General features: G+C 61.6%; 1 protein-coding gene across 27 annotated transcripts in view; it reads left to right on the top strand.

Moving 5' to 3' along the window:
- NRXN2 (neurexin 2) overlaps positions 1-19,916 on the top strand; it is a 106,279-nt gene that overhangs the window by 83,442 nt on the left and 2,921 nt on the right. For 17 of the 27 annotated variants that reach the window (XM_059710211.1, XM_059710212.1, XM_059710227.1 and 14 more), the window contains 3 exons: positions 3,347-3,436; positions 6,637-6,962; positions 9,067-9,145. In XM_059710211.1, the coding sequence (XP_059566194.1) occupies positions 3,347-3,436; positions 6,637-6,962; positions 9,067-9,145 (495 nt within the window). The remainder of the gene's footprint in view (positions 1-3,346; positions 3,437-6,636; positions 6,963-9,066; positions 9,146-19,916) is intronic. The other 10 variants (XM_059710231.1, XM_059710223.1, XM_059710222.1 and 7 more) reach the window with 1 other exon arrangement.

Here is a 19,916-nt window from a genome sequence, read left to right on the forward strand (position 1 = left end):
GGGACAGGGATGAGGACATGAAAGAAACGAGGCAGCAGAGACCCTGCAAGGTACTGAGGGAGGCAGAGAAAGGCCTGGGAGTGCGAGGAGGCCAGCGGAGCCGCGGGGAGACAGGGACATAGTCCCTGAGCCACTGCGAAGACCAAGGCCGCTCCCAAGGCCGCTCCCTCGGTGATGCAGAGCGGGATATGCAGACGCTGTCGCACAGACCAGCAGCGCGGGGTGGACAGCCTCGGAGGAGAGGAACAGAGCTCAGTGCGGAGCTGGGGAGGGAGGGGATACGGAGCCACTGCGGAGAGAACCACAGGAGCGCAGGCGTGGAGATGCGGGCCGAGCGGCCTGCCGTCACACACAGGAGTGCGGACGGAGGCAGAGGGCGCCTGCAGCCTCAGTTCCTCTCTCAGGCAGCAATGACCGTCGAGGTGGAGGCAGGGCAGCTGCCCCAGGCTGACCTAGAGGGGTGAGGGCAGAAGGACAGTGAGGGGTGCAGGTACGAACCCTCACGGGTCCACTTATGCTGGAAGAAAGATGCCAGTGTCAGCTCACAGCTCACCATCATGCAAGCTTTACCCAAACATGGGGAGCCTCATGGCCACGAATAAATACAGAGGCCGTGGTCACACGGGCCAGCCCCTGGCACCTGAGTGACTGCGGATACTCCTACGGTGGCGGATATTCCTACGGTCAGGCCGGCACAAGGGCACACAGCGCTGCGGGGGGCGGGGGGCAGCCTGCTCCAAGGCCCTGGGCGAGTGTGAGGTCACTCAGACACACAGCGCTCCTGTGCTAAGTCCCACCCGTGCGCAGACACCACAGGTGTCTGTGTGGGTGTGATCACCCTGTGGGCATCAGACTTGTCTCTCTCTGTCTCAGCCACACACACATCAGAGCAATCTTTGTAGCAGTGAAGACGCAGCCTGTGTGACAGGGCAGGACGGGGCAGGAAGGCCTCAGCGCAGGGAGTCACGGCTCTGGTCCTGAGCTTCTCCCACAGAGCCCAGCGGGCCAGGGCCAGGTGGGAGGAGTCGCACCTGCCCTCCTGGGCTCGGGCCCCTGCCTGAAGGTGGGGGACCCCTCACCTGCAAAGCCGAGTAACCTGAGGGCTGGTGGCTGCCTGTGCGCATGGTGAGCAGATCCCCGTCACGGTGGTCGCCCCGAGCGCACAGCAGGCCGGGTTCGCGTGCACGGCCCACAGCCTGGCCCGGGACGCGGAGGGAGCCCCGAGACCAGCTCAGGGACCTGGAGGCAGCAGCACCTGCTCCTCCTCCTGGGTCTCCTGCTCACAAGAGTGTGGCCTTGGACGAGCCGTCTGGCCTCTGAATCTCAGGTGCCACCTCTGAAAGTGGGCGTCATCCTCCACACGGCGATGCTGCGAGGACCCTGAGATACACCTGGAGAGCACTAGGGTGTGTGGCCAGAGGAGGGCTCACCGACAGCTTTTGTTAGGCGTTATTGCTCAGTGAGGCGCACGGACGGTCTTCCTTTCCTCTCGGGACACACACGGACACAAACATAGACACACAGCCACACACGGGTATCCGAGCACAGGTGGGTCCCTGAATGCCTGCTGCCCTCTGCCCTGCACATGCGCCTCCCTCCCGCCTCCCTCCCTGACTCCCGCTGGCCACACCTCCTCTCCTCTTCAGTGTCTTCCTGGGCCCCTCCCGCCCACCCCAGGAGCGATGCCCGTGTCCCCGTGGCAGAACACAGAGCTCTGCTAGTCACCAGCAGCCTCCCCGCGTGGCTGGGGCTCCTGCTGGGCAAGGGCCAGGCCTTCATCTTTCCGCCCCTGATACCCAGCCCAGGACAGAGTGGCACCAAGGGAAGTTTGTTGAGTGACTAAAGGAACGAATGGTCCATTTTTTACTTAAACCTGAGTGACCTGAATATGTAGGGAAGGCAGTGTCTCATTGCCTCATGGTCACCCAGGGGGGCAGCACCGTGCACACACGGACACGTGGGGTGCTCCTTCGAGGGGGGTGCACTCAGGCAGGCCCAGGCCCAGGTGTTGCTGGGCAGGCGAGCGCAGCTGTGCAGCGGGAGGTGGGGGGAAGCCTCCACCGCCCAGGGTGCAGGTTGCTGTACGGCATGGAAGTGGTTTCAGTGGGAGGAGCGGCCAGACTCCCAAAGGAAATCATTTCCATTCCCATGGCTGCCGACTGGGATCACCCACAGCCCACGGCGAGGGAGAGCGCGCAGAACTCCCAGGCACACTGACAGACGCCCCTCCACAGACACACACACACACACACACACACACACACACACACACACACCCCTTCCTGCCCCAGGGCCTGCAGAATGCTGAGTGGAGAGAGGAGCAGGTGCACAGCCAGGGGACCAGCTGAGGACAGAGAAGGTGCAGGCGAGGGCCTGTGGGGGCAGCCTGCGGAGAAAGGCCGAGTGAGCGGGGTCAGGAGGTCAGGAGTGGGCCGGGTCCGCAGGGCAGAAGGGCCAGGGGACCTGAGCAGAGGAGCCTGAGGGTCTTGGCATGGAGCTGAGGTGCCAGGCAGAGGACTGCAGGTGCCACAGGGCGGAAGCCTGGGTGGGGGAAGGGGGGTGGAAGAGGAGGTGAGATGGCAGGAGAGTGGAGAGAAGGGCAGCGGGGTGGGCGGGCTGCTGGGTAGGATCCAGGCATCACGCTGAGGTCACCTCTGGGGGGGGGCGGGGGGACCTCAGCGCCTGCAGTGAGAGCAGTGGTGGGCTTGGGCTCCTGGTCGGTGCAGGGGGGTTAGGGTAGAAGCTGGGGGTGGGGTGGGCTGGGGGGAGGGGGGAGGGGGAGATGAAGGGAATGCTGGGATTGAGCAGGAGGGGAAAGGGAGCTGAGGCTGGCGTGGAGAAGTGTTTTTTAAATCTCACTGTTAAATGAGTGTGTCGGGCCACCCCCCTAAATGCCGCATAAACCCCTGCTTAACCTGCCCTCCCGTCTAAACGCCCTCTAAATGCAGTAACCAGCCGGGCCACTGAGGCCTCGCCCCCTGACTTAAACCTGCTAAATGCCCCTCCCACCCGCTGCCCCTCTCTGGGATCGGGAGGGAAGAGGGCCACAGCTTGAGCGCAGATAAACCTGTTTAACCTCTGACCTTTGACCTCCAGCTGCCTTTTCTTTCATCCCCTTTCCTTTTCTTCTTTGTCCTTCCGTTTCTTTGGGTCGCTCCTGCCCGCAGGGTGGGCTGGCTCTGGATGGGAGCCTGGGGAGGGGCGGGAGGACCAGGGGCCCATTTCTCCTCCCCCTGCCCGGGATGTGGCCGCTTCACCGAGTCTCTTGAGAAATGCGTGATTACTTTTCTAACGCCTTTGGACTTCGCCGCCTGAGAAACCTACTGTCTTTCTAAACTTTTCCAAGGAAACTTTGATAACGAGCGCCTGGCGATTGCTAGACAGAGAATCCCCTACCGGCTTGGTCGAGTAGTAGATGAGTGGCTGCTCGACAAAGGTAATTAACCAGAATTAATTAATTAATTAATTAATTAACTTTAAAAACACTATCTTAAAGGTGCAGAGCTCTCTCTTCCCCATCCGAGCCTTCCCCCTCGCCCACCCCGAGTGAAGGGACACTTGTCCCCCCGGGTGGGTGCCCCCTTCTCTCTGCAGTCAAGGGTCTGCCCGGGGAGTGCTGGTTCGGGCAGGGGCGGGGGTTCTCCTCCAAGAGCGCTTGTCCCTCTAGGCCTGGGCTGCGACTCGGTTACCTGTGACGCCTGACCCCCCGGGAAAGCAGGCTGGAGTGCAGGGGAGGGAGGTCAGCGCAGGCTTTCCGAGGGCCAGCTGAGGGCCGCCGTGAGCGAGGAGCAGGAAGGCTTTGGGGAGCAGGAAGGGCTGATCCTAGGACCCAAAGGCGGGTAGGAAGACTGCCCCAGGGTCATCTGAGGAGGAAAGGAAAGTGGGGGCCTCAGGTCCTCCTGGAAAGGCCCCCCAAGACAGTGGCAGTGGGCCCCTCTCTGCAGTGGACCCGCCGTGGTCCAGAAGGGCCCTCAGAGGTAGTGGAGTTGGGGGGAGAGGAGGGCAGAGGGGCAGGGGAGCCGTCCCACGGGCGTCCGCACCAGGGCGTCCGCGTGGAGGCTGCTTTGTGACCGAGGGAAGTTGGGGCCACGGGCCAGGCCGTCCCATTCCCTTTGGGGGGGGCGAGCTCTGTACCTCTAAGGCTAAACTCTAGGGGGGAGCGTAACTGTTAAACCTCCATCTAACCAGCTGATAACTGTGCTTTTAAATGTCACTGGGGCCTTCCCCAACTAAACCCCCAAATGCCACTTCCAGCCCCCACGCAGCCCGCGGGGACTAAACATGCTGATAACCAGACGCGATAAATCCGAAGCAGGACAAAAAGTTAAAGGGACTGTCACAGGCATCGCTAAAACCTGCAGCCCCAGCCGCACTGACCCTCCAGCGGGGCGAACTTTAACCCTTTGAGGAGTTCATGGCAGGCGGGGCCGAGGGGCCACGTTTGCTAACCTAGTAGCTTCCTCTCCGTTACCATCTCCCTCTCCCGGAATTAGAGGCTAAGGGAGCAGCTTGGGCTGAGGCTGGGACAACTTGTGACCCCAAGGGGTCGGGAGAGCAGGACGGGCCCGGGTGGGGGGATGGTCTCCTGGTCCAGGTGGGGAAGAGCGGGCGATGGGCGCCCACCCCTCCTTCCCCAGCTGCGTGGTCACACCTTCTCTTTAGGCCTCTACCTCCTCTCCTAGCAAGTGAAGGACTGGCTCGATCTAGTGTTTCCCCAGCTGTGGGAGGAGGCGCTCACCCTTTGTGTGGCCTTGGGGGAGAGGGTCAAGACGGGCCCTCCCGAGCCTCAGCTCCCCCCGCCCCCCGGCCTCCCTCACAGGTGCCTGAGGGTGAGATGCAGCAGGCACAGCAGGTATTGGAGGGGAAGGCTTGGCATCCTTGGAGGGATTATGCTGTCAGCACCTGGCACGTGGTCGGTGCTCAATAAATATTTACTGAATGAATCAGTTTTCCAGTTTCAAAATGTGTCCCGGGAAGCACGGCCCCAGGGGATGCCTCGCGAGAGGAGACTTGCGAGCCGAGCGAGCGTGGGAAACGCGATCCGCTCTCCCGCTTGGAGGTGAACAGGAACGTGGGTCCCCGAGGGCTCTGCGAAGCCCCATGAGAGAGACACCGCTGCTTATCTGTGCAGTACACTTCCCCAGTGTGTCTGACGGCTGTCGACCCTCCCCTCCCCGTTTTTCCCGTGATTCTTGTGCCTGGGAGGAAGCCCCGGACACGGGGACCCTCCTGGGTCTGGTGTTCCAATTGCCATCACTGGCGCTCAGCTTCTCGGGGCTCCGGCCCCCCGACTTGTAAGATGGAGGTGCTGCCCCAGGCTGAGTGAGGTGCTGGGCAGTGGGAGGTGCTGCAGGAGGAGGGGCCGAACAGGGGGGCCGAGCAGACACAGCCCCGGCCGGTGTCCGGCCAGAGGCCACACGGGGGGTGGGGGGGGGTGTCCCCGGCACGCGTGTTTCCACAGGGAGACCGGGTTTCACAAGTTGGACTGTCCTCAGCCCAGGTTTGGGGGCAGGGCGTCAGCACTAACTCTAAACCAGATCGCTAACGAGGCACTAACCAGAGGCTAACAAGGGCTAAGCCAGGTCTTAAACCCCCCAGCGCCAGCAGCCCATGGTCCCGGGAGCCGGGGGCAGCGTCGAGTTCCTCTGCCCCCCTCCCTCCCCAAAATAAGCAAAACCAAAACCGAAGTTAAATCTAAACTTAAACATAATAAATATCTTTTCTAAAAACCAAACCAAAGCAACAAACTCAGAGGGTTAAACCGACCCCCAGATCCATTAAAATCAAAGGAACAGCAGAAGCCCACCCCGGTGGGAGCTTGGAGGGGTAGCCGCTGAGTGAGGAGTGACTGGGAGCTGGAGCGGTTTGCTTTTCTGGCTGTCAGCGAGCGGAGAAAGGTCCCTTTAACGTTTTCCATCTCTGTGCTTGCACGTCCTGGCGGGGAGGCCTCTGCGCTCCAGGGCCCGATCCGGGCGGGGCAGTGGCTGGGCCAAGGGAGGAGAGCGGGAGCCTGGCCAGAGGTCTGCGGGCCTGGCAGTGGCTGGGAGGGCAGAGTGAGGTCCTGGCGGCTTCTCCCACCCTCATGCATCCTCCTCACGCATCCTCCTCATGCGCTGTCCAGTCCGCCCTCTGCCCTGACACGCACTCGCACCAACACTGACGAAGCCCGCGGCCTCCTGTCTCGGCCTCTGCGCCTCTCTCTGCCGCTTCCAGGGCCTCCAGGGCCGGGGCTGGGGCTGGACGCTGGGTGTGGGGCGCTTGGGGAAGCAGAGGGAGCAGATGGGGATGGGAGCAGGAGAGGAGAGGAGAGGAGAAGAGAACAGGGGAGAGGGGGATGGGAAGGCCAGGGCATGAGCATGGTGAGGGGGGCGCTGGCTCCCTTCCCAGCCCCTGTGTGCCCTGGACCCTCCCCCCTGGGGTCCCACTGACTGGGCTGGGGCTGTGGCTGACAAGGACTTTCCCTTTGGTCTCTGCCCTTCCTCGTGTCTCCCTCTCTCTCTTCCCCCACTTGCTGGTTTCCACCTCAACGCCCTTCCCTCCCCTGGCTCTTCTCCATTCTCCTTCCTTTCCTGGTCTCCCCCCACTGCCTGTCCCTCCTCTATCTGTCACCCTTGCCCGCCCCCCACCCCACCCCAGGCCGCCAGCTGACCATCTTCAACAGCCAGGCTGCCATCAAGATCGGGGGCCGGGACCAGGGCCGCCCCTTCCAGGGCCAGGTGTCCGGCCTCTACTACAATGGGCTCAAGGTGCTGGCGCTGGCCGCCGAGAGCGACCCCAACGTGCGGACCGAGGGCCACCTGCGCTTGGTGGGGGAGGGGCCGTCCGTGCTGCTCAGTGCGGAGACCACGGCCACCACCCTGCTGGCCGACATGGCCACCACCATCATGGAGACTACCACCACCATGGCCACCACCACCACCCGCCGGGGCCGCTCCCCCACGCTGAGGGACAGCACCACCCAGGTGAGGCCCCGCCCCCCGCAGGCAGACCAATGGCAGGGCTCTGGGTGGGGCACCCGGGGAGGGTCCGAGGGCCTGGGATCCTTGTGGTGGTGACGGCTCTGGTGAAGCGGCCAAGGTCTCCTTTCATGACGTGTCCTTTGCCCTGGCGACCCTGATGGGGAGGTGCCCACTATTTCTAGGGGACGTCCCCAGAGCTGAGGGGCGGTACCCAGCTAGACCAGGGAAGACTACCCCCACTTAAGAGGAAGTCTGAACTGGGGGGGAGGGCGGAATGACCCTTCTGCCCATTGGTAATGGAAGCCATGCCCAGTGCTGTGGGCAGCTGGTGGAGACGTGGACCAGATGGCATTGCTCTGGGCACAGAGGTGGCAGCACTAGAGGAATAGTGGTTCACGGGCATGGCAGCCCCTGGAGGCTGGCGTGGGCCCAGAGCGGCCTCTGACTGTTGGAGACCCTCCAGGGGGCATGCAGGTCCGGTCCCTGCTTTCACACGTCCTGTGACCCTGGGCCAGCATCGCCTGTCGCAGCCTCGGTGCCCTCAGTGGGTGTGGGGGCTTCCCCTCCCAGTGCCCGCCCGCCTGCTCAGGTGCTTGCCCGGGCCAGGTCCTGCCCAGGGGTTTGTCCTCTCTGGTACCCAGAGGAGCAGCAGAAGGGGCAGGCCTGGTGGCCAACGCCATCGAGCATGTGTGACTCACTGAGGCAGCCGGGGGGCCTGGCCTCGTTGTGGCCGCAAGGATTGTTGGTCCAGGGAGTGCGCGTACCCGGCACGTTGGACCTGGCTTGGTCACCCTGCCCCCTACCCAAGCTGCTCTGTCCCCCGCTGCTGTGGCTTTTGGGCCTCTGGGCCTAGAGGGACCTCTGTCCTCCCAGGCTGAGGGCGGGGTTCCGGCCGCATGGGGGCGTGTCCTGCCTTTGGCCTCTGTCCCTGAGGCCTGGGCTCCGTGAGCTCCAGGTCCCCCTCGGCCAGTCTGTGCTGCAGGGGCCCTGGGCCTGGCTGACAGGCGGACCGTCCCTCCGCTCTGCCTTCGTTACCAAGAACACCGAGGGCCCTCGGACGCCAGGCCTTGCCCTAAGGGGCGGGGAGCCCTCGGACGCCAGGCCTTGCCCTAAGGGACGGGGAGCCCTCGGACGCCAGGCCTTGCCCTAAGGGACGGGGAGCCCTCGGACGCCAGGCCTTGCCCTAAGGGGCGGGGAGCCCTCGGACGCCAGGCCTTGCTTCCCCCAAGGCTGGGCATCCAACAAGCCCAGTGCCCTCAAACATGGGCCAGAAGAGCCTTCAGATGCAGTGGTGGGGTGATGGGCAGGCCGTCCACGCAGCAGAGGGGGACCCTGGGGTCATGGCTGTGGAGAGGGCCCCAGGGGAGGCTGCCCAGCCCTTGGGTGAGGGCGGCAGTGTCTGAAGATCAGGGGGTGGGGAAGAGGCAGGATCTAACTCCTCCCCTCCCCAGCCCAGACTTCTCCCACCCTGACCTTCAGTCAGGCCCTCCCCCCCCATCCAGCAGCCTCCCAGGCTCCCTTCCTGCCTGGACCCTGGGTTTCCCTCCCAGGGTCTTTTCCCCAACACCCCCAGAGGGCCCCCCTTACACTCACTCATCTTGGGGATTCTGTTTCTTTGCAATCAGGAGACAAAATGCTGACAAAGTCGACTCCCGTTGTCATGACAACCACAGCCCTAATTATTGTGTGCAGCCTGGTTCCCCGGCTCAGGGAAGGGGGTTGGGAGAGAGATGAGGGTGATGGGGTTGTCAGGCTGGAGCTAAGGAGCTCCCCAGGCCCTGCTCCCCCTCTCGGCCCCTGCTGGCCTCCAGAGGCCCCTGATGGTGGGGGACCTTGCCTGAGCCCTGAGGTCCCAGGTGTGGTGTCCAGTCTCCCCAGATGCCCCAGGAGCTGAGGGGAGCCACTGCAGGGCGTGCTGTTTACTCTCCCTTTGCAACGAGGGAAATGAAGGCCCAGGTTACCCAAGTGATGACAGAGCTGGGCACGGACCAGGGTGTGGTCTCAGCACAGGGCCCCTAACCATGTGCCATCCTATACCTCAAGAGGTGGGGGTCTGCTGACCCACTTGTACCCCTCTTCTTTCCCCCACCCCTCCTCTCACCCCCAGAACACAGATGACCTCCTGGTGGCCTCGGCTGAGTGTCCGAGCGATGATGAGGACCTGGAGGAGTGTGAGCCCAGTACTGGTGAGTGCCTTTCCCCCCTCCCCTGCCCCGGGCCCACTGTGACAGTGACGGGAGGGGGGCGACCGTCCCTGCCACCTGGCCAAGCCCAAGGGGCCTGCTGCCAGCCCTTAGCTTTCCCTGATAGCTCCTCTCCCTACTGCCCCCGCCCCCGCCCCCCGGGTCCCTCAAGTGCCCTCCGGTGAGGCAGTTGGTGTTTGGTGCCCCAGCCCTCAGAGGTAGCGGGGTCCTTAGCTTGGGGTCTGGGGTTGAGAGCCAAGGGAGGCTGGGAGGGAAAGAGGGAGACCTTTCCCTAGAAAGTTGAGTGACTGCAGCTCCCATGAGCCCTGGGGGAGAGGGGATGGGGAATGCAGGTTTAAGAACTACAACTCCCATCAGCTCTTGGGTCCAGAACTGCAACTCCCATCAGTCCCTGAGCCTGGTGTTCTCTTGGTCACTAGTAGAGGAGGTCGCTGCTAGATCCTGAAGCTTCCTCATCCTCAGTCTCGGGGGGTGGCAGACATTCTGCCAGGGCTGCCAAGCCAAGCCAGGGCAGTAGCTGGATATGGGGGGGGGGGGGGGCTGGGAGGGAAGGCTTCCCAGGGGTGTCTGCCCAGCCTCTGCTTGCTCCTTCCAGCGCAGCCCCAGAGAGAGACCAGATTGGCAAAGCAAGGGTGGGCCTTGAGTGCCGACTGAGAACTGTGGGGCGGGGAGTGGCACAGGGGGTGCAAGGGCTGCTCCCCTGAGCAGGTGGAGGGTGGCTGAGAGAAGCCGAGGTCCTGGTGCCTGAGGCTGAGGGTGGGAAAGGGCGAGGGACCAGATTTCCCATCCGGAGCGGGGGCCCTGCGCAGCCTGGCCCAGCCCACGGAGCGTGCATCCCCTGCTTAGGTTTCCAGAGGCGTCTCCCGATGGCCTTCCAGCAGCTGGCACCTGGGCTGCGATACCGGGAGGCTGGAGGCTGGGCAGGTACATGCAGGCTCAGGGAGGTGATGTGGTCAGCCGAGGTGGACAGCGTGACCGGGGTCCATCCTGTGAACCTGGCCAGGGGGATGGGCCCGGGGGGTCTGCCAGCCCCAGAAGAGATGCTCACACGGAGGGTGGGCCACAACCACGGAAGGGGTATGGGTGGGGCCTTGTGGCAGTGGCTCAGCTTTTGGAGACCAAAGGTGGGGTTCTGGGGTGCAGGCCTTCACGCCCAGAGGCTGAGGCCCAACTGCCCTCTATGTCCCCCTGTAGACCAAAGCTGAGGGCATCTTTCTAGTGGCCCTGGGCCCCACGGCACTTGGGGAGCCCCAGGCTGCTGGGCTGCAAAGGCCCCCCATGTGCAGCCAAGGGCCTGTGCTCTTGGAGCAGACGCCCTCCGCCCTCCGCTGTGGAGTCCGCTCTGTGGGGCTGCTCCCTCCCTCGCACCCTCACACTGCACCGTAGCGTTGGCATCGGGCAGCGGGAGCCCAGCACCCCTCCTCCACTGGCTTTATCCCTCCGACTCGTCACTCCCTGAGGTTTCCTGTGGGTGCCCGTGCCTCCGTGACGGTGACGGATGGTCCATGAGCCCTGGGGTAGGGCTCTGGGGTGCAGGGCTGCACTTGGCCCCACCTCGCGTGTTTGCACACATGCGCTGTGTCCACACTCTGGGATGGGGACTGCCAGGGTGAGAGGAGGTGTCCAGGACCCCACAGAGGAGTGAGGACCAGGTGGCCACCACGCAGAGACAGGCTCCCTGGGCCACACCAGGGCCACACACTGTCCACCGAGGTCCTAGCTTCCCAGCCCCAGCCCGGCGAGTCTTCGAGGGGCCTGGTGTGATGTTGAGGGTGCAGGTGGCTGTGCTGGGAGGAGGGGATGAGGAAGGGCTGAGGGGACTGCACTGATTGCTGACAGCTCTGCCTGGGAAAAGGACTGCGTACGTGGTGGAGGTGAAAGGAATAGAAGTCAGCAGGTAGGGGGAGGGTGGTGGGCTAGCCTGGCTCCCAGCTTTAAAGTGAGAGAGAAGACAGAATGCACGCTGAGCCCCCGGAGGAAACCCACAGAAGCCACAGGCTCCCCAGACATGTGTCACCTGCCTGCACCTGAAATGCTTCAGGTTGGACTCTTGTCATCCTGATGGGGGGCCAGGCAAGGACCAGGACAACTGCAGGGTTCCCCAGGCGGATCCAGATCAGGCCGCCCACTGCAGGCCTTTGCTCTGGCACAGGACCAGGCCTCCTCGGGCCCGAGGTCAGCATTGGAGGTGGAGGCGGCCTGCGGGAGACTGTGGCTGCCAGGGGCTGAGCCCAGGATGTTTGCACCCCTTCCGCCTGTCGGATCCTCCTCTCTGGGTCCAGGTGTGAAGCCCAGGATCATCCCCGCTCATCTTTCCACCCTTTCCCATGACCTGAGCCTGCACAGACCCCAGGCTCCATGGCCCCTCCCCCAGCTGGGTGAGACCATCACCTAACGGTCATTTTACCTGAGGTTGACAGCCCTGTCACAAAGGGTATTGCTTGCTGGACACAGTGTTTACATTCTTTGTGTGGGTGTGCCTTCGGATGCACTCACAGTGGGTAACGGACCCACCGCCCCACCCTGTCTCAGCACCTGACCCACACACTGCTCCGGGTCTGGCCCCTGAAGGGATCTGAGTTTGCCCGCAGGAAGCGCCTGGCTCACATCCATATGCACGCACAAGTCTGGCCAGAGGCACGCATGAGCACATCCATGCACACGTTTACGGACCTACCAGCAAGCTCACATGTGTCCACTTCCACAGGTACATGCATGTGTTCAAAACTAGAAGAGCATATGCCATTTATACCCAGACCAACAGAGGCACACACATGTACTCAGCTACAGTCTTGCACATGTGTGCTTAGAGCTCCAAATATATATGTACACATAAGTGTGGACTCACAGATGCCCACCTGCTCAGACCCACAGTTTCATACCCAGGTGCTCAGCTACACAAAGATGCACATGCAGCGTGTCTTAAATGCACCACAGCACTTGCATGTGCTCAGAGCTGCACATACATGTGCAGACCCACTTTGGCACGCTCGCACACACATCTGTCGAGGCATGCACATTCCTCATGCATATTCAGAGCACATGAGTGTACATATACGAATGAGCTGTTAGTCTGAGCTGAGGTGAGCCTCGCAGGCTCTCTCCTGGCCAGTGGGGGAGGGGTGCCGGTCTGTAAGTCAGAACAAAAGTGGGCGAGGACATGGACCCCTGGACCTGGGCACACAGAGCCTCCCTGGAATGTGCACACGTTACCTCGTGGTCACCGTGCAGGTGCGTTTGTGTGCACACAGACACGCTCTGTGGGAGTGAGTGCACGTGCTAGATCTATAGGAGCACTCCCATACTTCAGACACGATGCTCTTGTATGTTCAGGCCTGAGCATGTACACACACGTACGTGCTCAGAGCCATCGAGGCACATACATATACATGTCCTCAGATTCACAGAATTCCATAGCCATGCTCAGCTCACAGGTGCACACATGTGCTCAGACCTTTATGATCCTACACACACACAGATTTCCAGCTGCTCACAGAGGTTTTAGAATTGCAGGTACATGGATGCATGTTCAGAACAGCTACACACACAGTGTGCTCAGACCCGCCAGGTACAGGTGCACACGTGCACAAGCATGCAGGAATTCGGGCTCACAGAAGTGTACGTGTTAGCTCCTCCCAAGTACACACTTGTGCCCAGACCCTCAAAGGGATGCTCTCAGGTGCCTACATGTGCACTCATTCCCACAGAGCGTGTCTGTGTGCACACAAACGCACCTGTACTGTGACCACGAGGTAACATGTGCACATTCCAGGGAGGCTCTGTGTGCCCAGATCCAGGGGTCCATGTCCTTGCCCACTTTTGTTCTGACTTACAGACCGGCACCCCTCCCCCACTGGCCAGGAGAGAGCCTGAGAGGCTCACCTCAGCTCAGACTAACAGCTCATTCGTACATGTACACTCATGTGCTCAGAGAGACACACACATGCTCAGACCCCTCAAGGCATGCATACATGTGCCAAACCCAGAGTGATGCACACACGCACACATGCACACACACGGGTCTACATTGGCCCACACAGCTCCTATTGCACTTAAGCCGTGCAGCTGCGTAGGGAGGGGTATGCACATATTCTCAGACTCACACTGAGTTCAGATTCACGCAGGCACAGATGTGTTAAGGTAACACTAGTTCTATAACAGGTGCGCTGCACAACATCCGTGGTGTAACACAGATTTATTTCCCCGTCACGTGAAGTTATGCACAAGTGTTCCTGTGTGCGGGCAGCTCTTCCCCAAGTGCGGACGCAGGGCCCAGGCTCCTTCCGTCCTGAAGCTGCTCCATCTTCACGGGGTGGCTTCCCGAGTGTGGGAGGCTCGCGAAGGGGCGGGTTTGTGGGCCAGGCCTGCGGGGGAGGTGCACTTCGCTCCTGCCGATTCTGCCCTTTGGAGCTGTCACATGGCACAACCTACCTTCCAGGAAGGCCGGGAGGTGTGGCCTTGCTGTGCCCCCAGGAGGAAGCAGAAACAGAGTGACCAGCTAGTGACGTATTTGCTGCGTCTGGTTTTCAGGTCACCAATGATCCATTCCATTCTTCCCACCCCTCCCCAAGGGGGACACCGAAAACCCACCCACTTAGGGCTGTGACCTCAAAGGTGAGGATGTCGGGGAGGTGGCCGCCCACTCCATGGGGCACTGGCCTGGCTCCTCGGCACCCATGTGGGGTCTGGCACCCACGAACTAACTGATCTCACAGCCCAGCACACACCCAGAATACAGTGGTGGCCAGAGCCCCCACAGTCAACCTCCCACTCCAAAGGGCAGTGGGAGGCAGCGGCGCCTGGCTCCCGGCTCCCGGCTCCCGGCTCCCGGCCCAAAGAAGTCCACCAGCACAGAGCACAGGGCAGCGCCTGCGGTGGGCAGGGTCGTCCTTAAACCCCCTCTGCTGCTGGGAGAAACGCCCTCTCCTCCGGGGGCCCTGGTGCTCCCTCTGGAAGGCGCTTCCTGGTCTGCCCTCCCCAGGGCCATCTCTGCAGTGGGTGTCGGAGTCCTCTGGGGCCTGTAGCGTTGACATCCACTTCCGCCTCCTGCGTGTTTGAAAGGCCCCAAAGGTTGTGGTAAGGCTCAGTGACAGTAGCCACACCCAGGGATCCTTCTAGACCAGCGGTTCTCAACCTTCCTAATGCCGCGGCCCTTTAATACAGTTCCTCATGTTGTGGTGACCCCCAATTTCATTGTTGCAAATTGGATATCATTAAAGCATAGTGATTCATCACAAAAGCTATGTAATTATATATGTGTTTTCCGATGGTCTTAGGTGACCCCTGTGAAAAGGTCATTTGACCCCCAAAGGGGTCGCGACCCACAGGTTGAGAACCGCTGTTCTAGACCATTCCCAGCAGCTCACTTCCTGTTCCCCCGCCCTGGCCTGTCTTGACTTAGAGGTGACTGTCTTGAGGGCATTTACTCAGCAGTTGGTGGGAGGCGGCCACCCCGGGCTGGGCCGGGGCCAGGTGGAAGCTCCGGGCTGTGGTCCCCCAAAGCTGGTTTCTATCTTGTCTTACGACTTGGGGTTTGGAAGCAGCGGCTCATCGGACACTTCAGGTCCTGCATTTCTGGGTCCCTCTCTTCCCTTCATCTCTGCAGCCCCACATTCTTGCCAGACTTTGTCTCCCGCTTGTCTATGTTACAAAAAGCAAGAGGCAAAGGCTGGCGGCAGTCGCCCTGGCTTCTTTCTTGGCGCGGTCCCCGGTGCCTCAGCCTCGGCACGGCCGCCCTCTGGTCATCAGGACGCTGGTGCCACAGCCTTGCAGCCGCGTCACCTGGCTCCTCTGTCCAGCCGCCGCTCCGTGTCCCTGGGTGGTCACATGAGGGCCGCAGGCCTGGTGGCATCATTTCTGGGGCAGTGCCTGTGAGAGCAGCATCCTTTTCTGTAACAGGTGCCCTAGGATCTCGGGGGTGTCTCACCCCGACAAGGGAAGCTTCTACGCAGGGGAAGCCCCGGGCGCCTGACCAGCAGGCTCTGCCTCAAGGGCGCTTTGCGAATCCAGCCTCCCTCCATGTGGGGGCTCCCCCGTTTTCAACAGGTGGTCGCAGGGTCCCGGGAAGGAGGGGAAAGGCGTGGAGGGTCACGCACAGGAGGCTTTCACGGGCCGGTACTGCCACTGCTCAGTCACACGGCCACACCTAAGTGTGAGGGAATCTGGGAGGTTACTCTCGCTACCCAGCGGATGGGGAAAATGAGTTTGGGGAAAGAGGTGACCCCGGGAGCACAGGGCGTATGCGCAGACCCGCGGGGCACGTCCACGCTTCCACACCTGCGCACACGAGCTCAGACCAGAGGCCAGGGGTTCGCTTATGTACACACACGTCTGTTCAGAGTCAGATTCGCTGACATGCGCACTCACATGCTCAGAGCCATCGAGGTTCATGTACGCACGTGCTCAGAGACACGCCCAGTGCCCAGAAGCAGGCCCTCGGAGGGTGTGTTCCTGCACATGTGCACACAAGCGCCTCCGTCTCTGACCTTGAATCCACCTTGGTGCTTACCCTTGCTGGGCTGGCGTTTCCGGGTGGGGAGGGCCCTGTCCTTCAGGTCACGGCTCACAGTTCCGTGGGTCGCTCTCTGCTGGAAAGGTGAGTGAGGGCTGAAGTCTAGCCAGCGCCCTGCTTGCCCAGCCGTGGGTCCTGGGCCCGGAGGGCGGGGCTGTGTTCACCAAGAGGACAGGATGCCTTTGTTCAATTGCACCCGAGATACTGTTCGCACCTGCAGGCTGTGGCCGGCCAATGGCTGCCTTTTTTCTCATTTGCATGAAATGCCCTGTGGGCTACTGGCCTTGCCCTCAGCCTGGGCAGGGCACCTGGTGGTTGAGGCCTTAGCCAGCTGATTGCTTGGTTTCTGACATCCAGCCTCAGTTCTAGACACCCCTTTGAGGGTAGGTACATCCTGTTTGGTGGGAGTGGGGTTCATGGGTAGATTCCCAGTCAGCGCTCTTCTGTTCCCTAAAGGCAGTGGGGCTCAGCGTGTGGGCCTGCGACCGGGGGTGGGGGGGAGGGGGGGGCGAGGAGACGAGGTGCCTGGTGATGGCTGGTGGTCTCCTTGCCAGAAGGGAATCCTCTAGCAAGTGGGACTGAAATCCAGTTTCAGAGCAGAGGGAGTGGCATCCGTGGTAAGTGCACCTGCGTTTCCCAAATGCCGCAGCTGCCTGGAGGAGGGGAGGGAAGGGAGGCTGCTGGCGTCCTTACCAGACCCGGGGCACCCCACCCAGCGTGCACCCTTGGTGTGGAGCGCACCCAGGGTCCCAGGCACCAGCATCTTTGTGAGTCTGCACCCCCACATGCCCAGCGGGAGGGGCGGCCTGGGGAGCCCCCGGTTAGACTTCCCCAGTGAGGAGTCTCTGGGGACCCACCCCTCCTGCTAAGTCCTCGCTGGGCAGGCTTGCCTGACGCTCCGGGACCAGTGTACGGCCCAGGAAAGCCCAGTACCCATGTTGTGTGAGACTTGACGGCCCCAGAGCCCAGGCCAGCTTCAGAGCGTCAGGGAAGGGAGGCAGCGTGGGGTCTGATAGCCGTTCTCTTGCTGGGGGTGAGGTGCAGGGAGGAAGCGGTGTGGGGCTGGAATCAGATGTGTAGACCACGAGATGGCGGTAACAAGGGTCAGTGTGGCCGGGGTGTGTGTGTGGGGGGGAAGCAGTGAAGGCAGGACAGCCTCCCGAGATGCTCTCAAAGCCTTGGGCAGATGAAGGCCCTGGAGAAGCCCCAGGAGAGCAGGGGAGGGGCTGGCACCCAGGTATGGAGGCCAGGGAGCAGATGGGAGTTGAAGGGAAGGGGAAGGAGGTCCGTGTGACTAGGCCTGGGGGCTCTAGAGGCGGCGCAGGGGAACCTGGGAGCCAGTGTGTCCTGAGGACCTAAAACCCAACACGTTGGAGGAGATGGTTGTGGGGCCCCAGGCTGGGCAGGATTTGTCTGTGGCCCGAGGCCTGTACCCCCGCATACCCTCGTCTAGATGGGGGTGAGAAGGAGGGTAGGGAGCCGAGGCCTGTGCCCCCGCATACCCTCGTCTAGATGGGGGTGAGAAGGAGGGTAGGGAGCCGAGGCCTGTGCCCCCGCATACCCTCGTCTAGATGGGGGTGAGAAGGAGGGTAGGGAGCCGAGGCCTGTACCCCCGCATACCCTCGTCTAGATGGGGGTGAGAAGGAGGGTAGGGAGCCGAGGCCTGTACCCCCGCATACCCTCGTCTAGATGGGGGTGAGAAGGAGGGTAGGGAGCCGAGGCCTGTACCCCCGCATACCCTCGTCTAGATGGGGGTGAGAAGGAGGGTAGGGAGCCGAGGCCTGTACCCCCGCATACCCTCGTCTAGATGGGGGTGAGAAGGAGGGTAGGGAGCCGAGGCCTGTACCCCCGCATACCCTCGTCTAGATGGGGGTGAGAAGGAGGGTAGGGAGCCGAGGCCTGTACCCCCGCATACCCTCGTCTAGATGGGGGTGAGAAGGAGGGTAGGGAGCCGAGGCCTGTACCCCCGCATACCCTCGTCTAGATGGGGGTGAGAAGGAGGGTAGGGAGCCGAGGCCTGTACCCCCGCATACCCTCGTCTAGATGGGGGTGAGAAGGAGGGTAGGGAGCCGAGGCCTGTGCCCTGGTCAGCCTCTAGGGCAGCGGTTCTCAACCTTCCTAATGCCGCGACCCTTTAATACAGTTCCTCATGTTGTGACCCAACCATAAAATTATTTTCGTTGCTACTTCACAACTGTAATGTTGCTACTGTTATGAATCGTAAATATCTGATATGCAGGATGTATTTTCATTGTTACAAATTGAACATAATTAAAGCATAGTGATTCATCACAATATGTAATTATATATGTGCTTTCCGATGGTCTTAAGCGACCCCTGTGAAAAGGGTTGTTTGACCCCCAAAGGGGTTGCGACCCACAGGTTGAGAACCGCTGCTCTAGGGCATGAGGTGTCCCCAGCAAGTACCCCTGATCCTATGCCCTGGGCCTGGCAAGCCTCAATCCTGAAGTTTCCAGGAGCAACTGGTGGTCTAGTTTAAGGTCTAAAGTAGGGATGGCTCGGGGTGAGAGCTGGGCCCGCAGGGCAAGGCTCCTGGGTGGGGTGGGGAAACGGTGTTCAGGACCCAGCTGCCCTGGCCAGGGAGCGGGGCTCTCACCCCCTTCCAGCCTGGCCTGGCTCAGAGGAAAGGCTTGATGAACATGCCTTCCCTTCCTGGGCAAGACCACGAGCCCCCTCTCTGGCCAGGCCCAGTGCTGGGTGTCAGGGAGACAGAGGGGCCGGCGGCCTTTCCTGGCAGTGAGTTCAAACCTGGAGGAGGAGGTGATTGGCTGGATTCGCACGATGAGACATCAGCAGGGGAAGGTGTTCTGAACAGAAGGCAAAGGTCGGGAGGGGGCAGGTGGGGTGGGCCAGCGGTGAGGTCCCCACGTGTTTAGGGTCCATCCAGAGAGGTGCCTGCCAGCTTCCTTAGAGCTGAGTTTGCCCCTTACCCAGGGACCAGGTGCTGGGCATCCTCTGGGTCTGGGCTCAGACGGGGAGGGGAGGACAAATTGCATTCATCTGTCGGCCAGAGGCGATTGGGAGCCAGGCCTTGGTCCCACCCTCATTTATAAACGAGGAAATGGAGGCCCGGAAAGTGAAAGGAGCCCACGGCCACGCAGGAACTAAGGACAGAACAGGTCTGTGGCCTCCTAGGCTCAGCCGCCTGGCAGGCTCGTACAGCACGGAGATGAGCCTGGTCTCCTGTGAGACTCGGCCTTTCCTGGCCTCCCAGAGCCACAGAGGGACTGGGCAGGCCAGTGGTTCACCGAGCCTGATGCCCACCCCAGGCTCAGCGTTCTTCAGGAAAGCCAGGTAGGATGGTCCCAGCTCCACAACACACCTCTGCGCTTGGCTGGTGTTTCAGTGTGGCTGAGCCCCCGGAGGGCCTGGCGGCCTGGGGCTTCGTAATCTGGGGTGCAGGTGAGCCGCTGCTCAGGGGCGGATTGGAGTTGGTGAGAAAAGCAGCCCGAGGTACTCAGCAAGACTTCGAGTTCAACGGCAAGATCTTGGTTGCTGTTGGCTAGTGTGGCCGCGGATGGCTCGGCCAGGTGGCTGGAGCTTGTGGTCTGAAGGATCAGCAGAGGTGTGAGCCGCCAGCCGGGCTGCAGAGTGGCAGGCTGGCCTGGCAGCAGAGCCCTAGGGTGCTTCCTACAGGGGTGGAGGGCTTGTGGTGCCATCTGTGAGGAACACACCCGGCAGAGACCAGGGAGAAGCCCTCAGATGGGGCAGGGCTTGGGCTGTGCTGCAGGGGAGCTGGAGAGAAACGCCCAGCACCCCCCTGCCCCCCAGCCTCCCTGAACCCGGCTCCAGCTCCTTTCCACCCAACACTAGCAGATGGTAGCACTTTGGGTTGAGGGGGGGCCCAGTGGGCTGATGGGAGTTGTAGTTGCTGACCCAGGGGCTGGTGGGAAACGTGGCCCATACCCCTCCAAAAGCTAATGGGAGTTGTAGTTCTCACCCTTTGGGGCTGATGGGAATTGCAGTTTCTGCTCTGGGGTCCCTCTTCATTAGACCTAACCCCCCAAAAGCCCTCCCCAATAGTTCCCTTGGGCCCTATATTAGCAAATGCTTCCTTCCCAGATGGCTGTGTATGTATTCTTTTTCTTTTTTTGCTTTCTTCTTCTTTCCGTTGTTTTATTATTGTTTTAACAATAATAAGAGGGCCAGAGGCGGTCAAGCTCTGGCCAGGTCCTGGCGGCCCATGGGGGTTTGGGGAGGGGGGCGGGGGGAGTCAGTGGG

The sequence above is a fragment of the Myotis daubentonii genome, chromosome 9 (genome assembly GCF_963259705.1).
Source record: "Myotis daubentonii chromosome 9, mMyoDau2.1, whole genome shotgun sequence".
NCBI lineage: Eukaryota > Metazoa > Chordata > Mammalia > Chiroptera > Vespertilionidae > Myotis > Myotis daubentonii.